The following is a 9,650-nucleotide window of genomic DNA, read 5'->3' on the forward strand; positions in this document are numbered from 1 at the left end:
TGAAATCTGGCCTGCTGAATGCACTCCCTGCATTCTTCTTTAAAGCCAAAGAGACTTCTCCCATCCTGTTCAAAGCTACTGTATTTTATCTGAGAACATCTGAAACTAGCAGCAGTGGCGAAGGAATGTGAAGGGGTTTATGTAATATGTAATTTTATGTAAGGGTTTACTCTTCTGAAGACCTCTCTGCTGTTGTAATTTCACCTCTACCTTTTTTGCTGAAGCTGAGCTGTCAAGGGCACAGCTATGTGCTCCAGACTCCTCCTGCATTGTGACTGGATTTCAGCCTCATCAGTCACTTCACTTGCCGATGTCCGTAGAAAGCAGGTCAGGACACAGCAGAGCAGGGGGAGTTTGTCAGTATTGTGCTAAACAGGTATACTGTTCATAGCTTAAACACACAGCCTTGTTCCTCATTCTCTTCAGTTATGAAGGATTCTCACCACACCAACTGTCCTAGCTATAGTAAAGCTAGAGTAGCTTTAAAATTCCATGATAAGTCACTGCCCTGAGACATAAAAATACCTATATCTTTGTCAAGTTAAATTCATGTTCCCTATTGCATTCAGAACCTATGTGAAAACAAATGCAAACAAAACAGAAAGCAGTAACATTGCTGCACAAACCTGCTCCATGCCCATGTCTTACAGTGGTTTTTATAAAACCAGACATGGGTAAATAGAAAAGCACAACTAATTAAAAGCTATTTCTCTGTCACTACAGAAGCCAAGATTTCTTCAGCTCCACTGAAAAGGTTAATCACCCTGAGGACGCAGGGGCCTGCGATCAGTTTGGTTTAAACGACCACCATCATTCCATCCTCCCTCTTGGGGGCTTTTAAACTGTGAAACCACCACATGAACATGAGCCATTGAAGAGCTAAGCTGAATGACAGGACCCACCAACGTGATTCATCTCTATGCTACAGCTTCAAAACATATGGTACTTCACTTCCTGCAGAAGTAGCTGTAGAGAAGATAGATGAATAACTCTGACAGGGAAGGTACTCTGGAACAGTAACAACAGTTTGCAGAGTAATAGGTAGAAGTAAAGATTGCTTAGGGTAGGGAAAACCTTAAAAAAGTCACAAGAACCAACTGAGCTGTACCATTAAAAAGCTTTCTAGCAAGCCAAAACTATAAATACTTTTTTCAATGCCATCAATCACTGAGAAAATCATCACTAAGTGTCACTGTTTGGGCAGGTTCCCTTGATTAATACATTCAGGAACATTCACAGATGTGAATTCAAGAACCTGACACTTTGTCCAACTTGTTTCTGCATTAATGTGAATTTGCACAGCCTTCAAAATCTGAACCCAGATCAATCCAGCATTGATTGGAAATGCCAGCAAGATTTGTATTTCTCTTATAATATTGTCTGTGCTAACAAAATAGAGGAACTGTAATTCTTTCAAGATCAGAAAAATATTCCAAGCTGTAGTCTCACAGCATCTGGCAGTCTATAAACAAAAGCAGCATCCATTTCACTCTTGCTCTTGTGCAGCTGCTGCTTCTTTCTGTTCACATGCTGCTTCAGCATCTGCTTTCACTGGAGTTGTGGTTAACGAGCTCTCAATACTGTTTGAGAGCAGCTTTGCTTCTGGGTTCTCAGGATCAGTTCCCAGTGTTGGATTTGAAGAAATTTCGTTAGGAAGAGTAAAAGAAGGTAAAGGTGGAACTGAAGACAGGAGGTGCTCCAGCTCAGGCTGTTTGCCCGAGCCTGCAGAACTCATGGTTACATCTTCAGGGTCCAAGGCCATGGCATTTTCTGGGAAATGAAAATAGTGTCAGGCAGACAGGGCCAGCCACCACCTGTCTGCAAGAGGCAGCTGGCTGAGACACCTCCTGCAGGCCGCAGCCAGGCATGCCGGTGTCAAACGTGGGCTGCGTCTGCTCCGGGAAAAAGCTGATGGTGCAAGCAGGCTTTCCGGAGACCGCAAACCATTTGTGCTGCTGTGCTGCTATGCTTTATTTCATCCTGCGACTCTTAGTCAGCCCCCTCTTAAGAGGGAAAGGCAGCCATAATGTGAAGGTTGCTGGATTTTTATGAATAGAAGTGTCACGATTAAGGTGACTGCAATTTTGTTTCCACCAGTGACGCCAAGGCTGTGCTGCACTGATTTCAGGAATGCCTGCTTCTAAGGTCACTTTGATTTGGACCATCAACATTTCAATTCACAGAAAAGTAGCATTAAAAAAGCATATTATGTTTTGTACACTTCTACACCTGATTTCTACTACCAATCTCCAAAAAGCACAGTCCTGTTGCCAGGCAGGAGCTGGTGCCATTCCAGAAATCAGGTCAGAGGCCTAAAGGAAATCTTGAGCACACTCACCAAAATAAAAAGAAGCTTCACTGTTCATCATTAACATCTCAGTGCTTTCGGACGCATCTGCTGCTGGCACGGTGGAGGAGGCAGCTGAAGACAAGTTGGGCACTTCAGCTAAGTCAGTGAGGTCAGGAAGTGACATACCAGACATATCTCCAAATCCTGGAGGAGAAGACAAGTATTACAGTGCTGGGTTAGATATAACATAAAATACCCAGACTGAAGTCAGTGAAGTTCCTTCCCCACTAAATCCAAATGACTTTAACTTAAACGTTAGCCAATGCCAGTGGAAAGACCTCTGCAGAACCTTAACCTCAGTCAGGCTCACAGTAAGTACCCAAATTCTGCAGCTCTGCAATCCAGTGAAGTCAACAGCTTGCAAGGAAAACTCCTAATTCCTCATTTAAGTCTCAAACTTGTTGAAGACATTATTAGTTTACTTAGATGTCCTGTAAAGAACTGTTGAAAATAGCACCTAAGAACAGATACCTGGATCCATAACTCTCTGGAGAGGGGGAGGAGGGGAAAGTGAGCTTTCTGGTGAATAACCACGCATTTCTTGATCTGTGGAATGATCCAAGTCCATAACTGTTCCTGAGCTGTCACTCTGAGAAGTAGGTGCCAATAATGGAGTCTGGAATAACAACGGTAAGAAGAAAAAGCATCTTTTTACAATGAAAGCTTCACCTGAAGATGACCTTCTTATGAAAGCATTCTGCCTCAGCCTCCCTAGTACAGCAACACAGAGACCCTACAGTGCAGAAACTGACAGACAAGCCAGCCAGGGGGACTCCACAGAACGTACCTGTGGTGGTTTGGTTGTTACCCCCACACACACACTTTATAAATCATCCAAATTCTTCTCACCAAAACATTCCAGCTAGCTTCAAACTAGCACAATACCAGAGAGGGGAGTTTATCTCTTGTGTACCTCTGTGTAGCCATTAGTAGAAGGTAGAGGAGTTCCAGCTTCTGCTGCAGGTGAAGGTGGTTTGCTTTCTGGCTTTTTCTTCGATGTTGCAGTCTGTGTTGGAATTCTGTGCAAATAGCCATAGCCAATGCCACATCCTAAGCTGTGCAAGAAGAGCCAAGCAAGACTTAGGAAAGGTTTTCTTAACAAAGGTAGTGAATGATTGACATTTTTCCTCTTTAGGATGAGAGGAGTGTAAGTCTATTCTGTAGACTTACCTGCCTGCATTTCACCTGGAGTGCTGAAGGAGCACTCAAACAGAGCTTAGCTTTCACTTGCTTATTTTTGCATCTTTATGAAATATAAAAATGACAAAATCCAGATCAGATTAACTGAAAGCTTAACTGTGAGAATTTAGCTAGTGAATCTGCTACCAATGCAGGTGGTACCACTGGTTTCCACTCAAATAGGATTAGATCCAGAACGTGCATAACTCCTAGTTCTGAGCTACCTTTTTTATGGAAGGCTGAGCAGTTTTGTGTGACAAGTGTAAGGAAACAAGGGTAACAGCAAGCTGTAGTCAACAGCAATAATACTCTTAACAAGAGCTCACATCCAGTGAATGTATGACCTGTCAGCAGCCAGTGACCGTCTGGAGATCAGTACCTTCCTTCTCCACCCCAAGCGCCATTGGGAGTCACAACTACCTCTCGAATGGAATCTGCTTCAGTGTTATAAACCATCAGCTTCAGTGGCTTCCCCTCATGGGATTCAATCAGTGAAAAGAAATCCTCTGACTGAAAAAAGATAGAGAGTAGTTATTAAACTCAAATGTGCAAGACAAGGAGCAGAGAGCATTTCACCTAGTTGCTTGCTTTGATGTGAGGTGCTAAAAACCCAGGCACAGAACTAACACTTTGGTAGAGCAGACTTGGTCTCTAGGGGCAAGTTTGTTTTTTATTGCCACGTTACAAAAAGATAATGAAACCCTGGAGGTGTTCAGGGCCAGGTTGGATGAGCCACCTGTTCTACTGGGGGGTGTCCCTGCATATGGTAGGGGGTTGGAACTGGATGAGTTTTGAGGACCCTTCCAGCCTAAACCATTCTATGATTCCATAATATTTACCTCAATGGTAAAGCATCTGTCATGACCATCAACCCCCCAAACACTATCCCCATTGACTTATAATGAAGCCAAATCCTGCAGCATACACTTGGAAGGCAGGAAGACAATCGCTGCTTTAAGGAACATGCACTCTACCTCCTGAAGAATCTGGTCCGATCCAACAATGTAGTCTGTGTTTGGCTGGAGACCAGCGAGAGCTGCAGGAGATGCAGGCTCAACATCCTGTGAAAGAATGAGAACAATCTTAAAATAACTTTTTGGTGTTTTATGTGACATTAAAGTTTATGCCACACAGAGTCACCAACAAGGGCAGAATCTTTCTGCTTTTGCCACTGATTCTTTAACGTAATACCAGAAAACCTTCTCTCCATCACACACTGTTTGGTCTGGTTGGGACAGAGTTATTTTTCATAGTGATAGATAACAGTAACAGTGACTGCTTGCTCAAGCTCAAGTAGCTCAGACAAATCCTCAAGGCTGCATCACCTTCTTCTGTGTGCTGTATGAACACTAACAAGAGATGGAGGAATTCTCTTACCAAAACATGCCACACATGTTCATTGGCTCCCTGGAAGCTGCAGAACCTCACACTGGCTCCAAGAAGGCCTTGTCCTCCCCACATGTTACTGGGAATCACCTCCACCTCTCTTATTTTCATTGTTTTGATGTTATACACCTCCAGCTTCACTGCTTTTTCAGCATTTGCCTTCAGCAGATCTTTCAACATATTGTTTTCTTTATTCTGTAAAGCACAGGAAAAGATACATGATTATTTCTAGTTGCTCCCATATGTCACACCTGTGGCTGAACTGAATGCAAAGTATCAAAACTGGCAAAGGTTAGGCTTAAATCTTTTATGATCAGTCCCAGCAGTCCTGCTTATTTTATTAGAAAGAAGTCAGTGCTGTCAGTTCGTGTCCCCTGGCATGTTACTGTTGCTGTTTCATTCCTCCCTGTTCTTCCTGCCTGCTATGGAGTAACACCAGCAATGTTAGGTCTCAACCATGCAGTCTAGCAATAAGCAGCAACATTTTACCTCATGCTTCTGATCTCGGTCCTTCTTTTTCATGTTTTATCAATTGTTGAAACAAGTTGGTTTAAAGAAATGTTGAGTGTTTACCATTGACTCACCAGTTCAGTATTCACCTTGTGGCAGAAAATATGTGTACATGAGTAATACCATAAGCACTGTGTCAATCTGTGACAAAGTTAAGGTGGCTGAAGGCATAAGGCTCTTTCCTCAAAGCTGGATCCAGCCATAGAGGAAACTGTGGACGCCACCAAGTTTCACTTTACCTTTCTAATGCCACATGCAATGTTCATTAAGAAAATCTTTTCTTATTGTGACCACTTTGACTTCTACTTTTGTCATTACAGCAGCCACATTTAATGCCAAAGAGAACAAAATCCTTTGAGGCTTACAAGCCTTGTGTGTCCGATGGCAATGATGAAATCAAAGAAAGGCTCCAGCCCTCCTTGTTGCGCAGGGGAGTTTTCTTGAACCTGCAAAACAAACATTTTGGGGGTTTATACACCGACCGTGGCACGAAGTGACAGTGTTAATCTCTACACCTGATTCAATATTTACTTTAGAGTTGAACCACAGATAAGCTATCACGTGGCAGACCTCGGGAAGCAGTTTGCAACTGCAAACTTATTTTTCTGAAGCTATGAACAGCAGCTGTCCAAGTTAAGCTGCAAAAATCAGGCTCTGAACCCCACACAGGACACAAGTACTGTTATTCAGAGTGCACAGCATGGAGTTACTAAATACTGAAGACTGCTGCTACAGGATTTTCTTCCATGCTAACAGCCTGAGCACACTGAGAGTTCCTCATTACATCACAGCCATTTTTTCCACATAAAACCAATCTGTAGTCAGGTTCCCACAATTTCCAGCCCACTAGAACAGGAACTCTTGAACAAGTGTGCTACCACGAGTTCTGCTCAAGAAGACTGCCATCACTTGAAAAAGATTCACAGGAGTTGCATCATTTCAATTTAATGATTCACACCAGGATAAGACCCACCAAAAGTTACACAAAACTTGGTATACGCAGAGTACACGAGGGTGTAGCCACTTCAACATCTACTGACAAGCAGCATGGAGAGCAGCCACTGCAAACGTGCTCCCAGCTTGTATTTTTCCTTAGCAGTACAGCTAAACGACACAAAGTGATCACAGCTCATCACATTGTTTTTCAGATGCCTCGAGGACATACAGAGTCCCATATGAAGCTGTAAGTTGCAAAAACCCTGCCAGGTTTGGTTTTCGAAATGACAGCATATCAAAAGCTGTGGGAATTCCCAGGAGAAAAGTGACTTTTTCTTGTCTCCTGCAGACTCTCAGTCACCACAATCATCCTCCGGTAGGGAACACTGAGCTGTGTCCCGCACCCAGCATAAAAGAAGGGGGCAGTTCACCACCAGCTGTTATTTCTGATGGAGAACTCCGTTAAGGAGACTGACAAAAGCAGCTTACATCACAACACTGGTGCCCTGCACACATCTTTTGATGCTGAGAAACACAAACTGCTGCTGAAGTGGAAAGCAGCGTGCGGCAACGGCTCCACTGGCTTCAGGGAGGCAGACCACCGGCTAATGAAGCGTTAACTGCGGCAGGAACCGTCAGCAGCGATACCGCTGCCTGCCGTGATGCTCCGAGGTGTGCGGTTAGACCGCTGCGTGTGCAGGCGACCAGCCAGAGAGAGCAGTTATAGCAGATCTGGATCCAGGTACAGCACCGTGAAACTCAGCTCCTCGGGACAAGGCTGGAGCCGGAATTAACGCTGGGGCCAGGCGCTCCTACGGCCCGCTGAGACACCTGCCACATCCTCAAGTCAGGGGGCTTTGGCTGCGAGAAGGGAGGGAGGGAGGGCTACACTGCTCTTAAACTATTCCAGATCCCTCGATCGTCCGGCGACCAGGACATAGAAGGTCGAGGCTCCGAGCCCGGCGAAACCACCGGGACGGGTGTGAGGCCGCGCCGGGCGAGCACCCCGCGCCTACCGGGAGGGCTGCTCCTCCCCTGCCGCCGTGGCAGTTCCCTGGACGGAACCGACCGGTGAAGGACCAGAGAGTCTACAGCCCCGCAGCACCGAGCCCTCCGCCGTCCATGTGCCAAGCTGGGGACTGGCCGGGCAGGAGGGGAGAAGCAGGACCCCCCTGCCCCGCAGGACGCCGCCTCAGCCCGCCGCCCCTCTCGGCCCTCCCTCACTGTCCCCACGCTGCGGGCGCGGCCGCCTCACCCCGTGTACGTGGAAACCCTCTGCGCCGCCGTCGGGAACCTCCGAGCTGGAACCCAGCCCCATGCCCACACGGCGGGACGGGACCGGAGGCTCAGGCGGCAGCGGCGGAGGCGACAGCCGCCAGCACCGCGCTCTCGCCACTCCCTCCGCTGAGCGCCACGCAGGCCTGAGCAAGGGAGCGCCGAGAGCAGCGCCCGCACACGGCGGAGCGGGCCGGATCTGCGCTCCGCTGCTCCGCCTGCCGCCGCGGAGCGCCACGCGTGGCTGCCAGCGCTGCTGCCTGCGGACGCAGCCAGGGCACTGCGCGGCCAGGGCATGGGGCTGCTGCGGGGTGAAAAGCTGGACATGAGTGGGCAACCTGCGATCGCAGTCCTGCAGACCAACAGCATCCCGAGCTGCATCCCCAGCAGCGTGGGCAGCTCCGCTGAGCTCCCACCTGCAGCGCTGTGCCTAGCCGCAGTCCTCAACACTGGAGGGACAGGGACAGCGGAGACCACAGTGATCAGCGGAGTGGAGCATCTGTGCTACGAAGAAATGATGAGAGTAGGGGTTGTTCAGTCTGGAGAAGAGATGGCTCCGCAGACACCTCCCTGCCGCTTCTCGGCACTTAAAGAGGCCTGTAAGAAAGGCAGGGAGCGCCTCTGTAGCAAGGCCTGTCGCGACAGGACCAGGAGCCATGGGTTTGAACTAAAACAGGAGAGCTTTAGACTAGACAGAAGAAATGTTTTACAGAAAAAGTGGCGAAACACTGGCACCGGTTACTCGGAGAGGGAGTAGATGCTTCACCCTAGAAATCTTCCAGGTCAGGGTGGATGGGGCACTGAGCAGCCTGCTCTGCCCTCATGCTGCCTGTGTGCTTGGACTGCCCTGAGCTGCCTCCCCTTGGTGCGAGGCTCAGGATGCTGCCTGCTAAACACCCGCACGCAGCCGAGGGCACTTTGGGTCTCAGAGCCTTTTTTCCACATCTGTTTCTCCAGATCTGTGGAAACGGGAAAAGAACAAAGAAATTTCTCCTCCTAAGAGCCTTTTAAAAGTGGTGCTCCTGTTAGTAAAATCCAGACAGAGGTTACTGTTTTCAGCAGTAGCTACTCTGCACCTTTGAGAAGAGCAAGTGTTTCTGCCTCCTGCCGCCCTGTGGACGCGAATTGCGAATGGTGTTCAAGAGAATCACCTCCACCAGCTGAGACAGTTCACAGTGTTAGAGCTGGGGAAGCAAATTAATGGCTCAGTGCTGCTGTTTTTTCTTGGCAGAGGTAGCCTTGTGCATAGGTAATGACTCAGAAATGGTGATAGTTCCTTTCCCCTGAAATTGCCTATCTGCTCCACTCTGTTTTACTCTGGGGCAAATTCTCTTGATTTCTAAATGGAAGAGTTCTGAAGGTTTTCAAAGGAGCAGTAATAATTTGCAGTACTCTTAATAAAGTGCCTGATTTCTTTCTTGTGTGAGTAATTCCAGTATAAAAGCATCCATTTAAATTAAACTCCTTGGTAATTACTGCTCTCACCTTTGAGTTTTTTCTCCGTGGTTCAAGAGTAATGAATAAAGACAGAAAAGAAAGGGGCCCGGGTGGGGGGGGAATCTGCTTTGTCCATTCTCTGCCTTTGTTGCCAAGTAAAACACTTTTAAGTTCAGACTAGAGAAAACTAAGAGGGGATCCTCCCAATGCTTTTCAGTATTTAAAGGCTGAGAGGCAAAAGGATGAGGTCAGAGCCTTTCCAGTGGTGCCCAGTGACAGGACAAGGGGCAGTAGACACAAACTGGAACCCAGGAGGTTCCATGAAGAGAAGCTTCAGAGTAAGGGCTTTTCCCCACTCTGCTTCTCCACATTACTTGTTACAAGTTGCAACAGTCAGAGACAGGCCAATGTTTCTTTCCCTCAGCCAGTTTAAATTAGGAGCTGTAGAAATCTGGTGGTTATTTGATAGAAGAATGTAGGTATGATTTCAGTAACACTTTGTTAAACAAAATAGTACCAATATCAGCGTGGCTGTGACTAGAACTAACTGGAGAAGGAATAATCTGCCCAGGACAAC

The 9,650-nt window shown here is 47.1% G+C and overlaps 1 protein-coding gene across 1 annotated transcript; it reads right to left on the reverse strand.

The window, feature by feature from the left end:
* Window positions 1-1,338: 1,338 nt before the first annotated feature.
* On the reverse strand, window positions 1,339-7,794 carry GORASP1 (golgi reassembly stacking protein 1). The gene is made up of 9 exons (XM_064162890.1): window positions 7,617-7,794; window positions 5,791-5,871; window positions 4,907-5,110; window positions 4,504-4,590; window positions 3,909-4,039; window positions 3,264-3,405; window positions 2,822-2,966; window positions 2,339-2,494; window positions 1,339-1,770 (listed from the first exon to the last, which is right to left on the reverse strand). The coding sequence occupies exons 1-9, from the start codon at window positions 7,677-7,679 to the stop codon at window positions 1,487-1,489; spliced, it is 1,293 nt and encodes a 430-aa protein (XP_064018960.1). The 5' UTR covers window positions 7,680-7,794; the 3' UTR covers window positions 1,339-1,486.
* Between the last annotated feature and the right edge of the window lie 1,856 nt (window positions 7,795-9,650).

This window comes from Pogoniulus pusillus, chromosome 23, assembly GCF_015220805.1.
Source record: "Pogoniulus pusillus isolate bPogPus1 chromosome 23, bPogPus1.pri, whole genome shotgun sequence".
NCBI classification, from domain to species: domain Eukaryota; kingdom Metazoa; phylum Chordata; class Aves; order Piciformes; family Lybiidae; genus Pogoniulus; species Pogoniulus pusillus.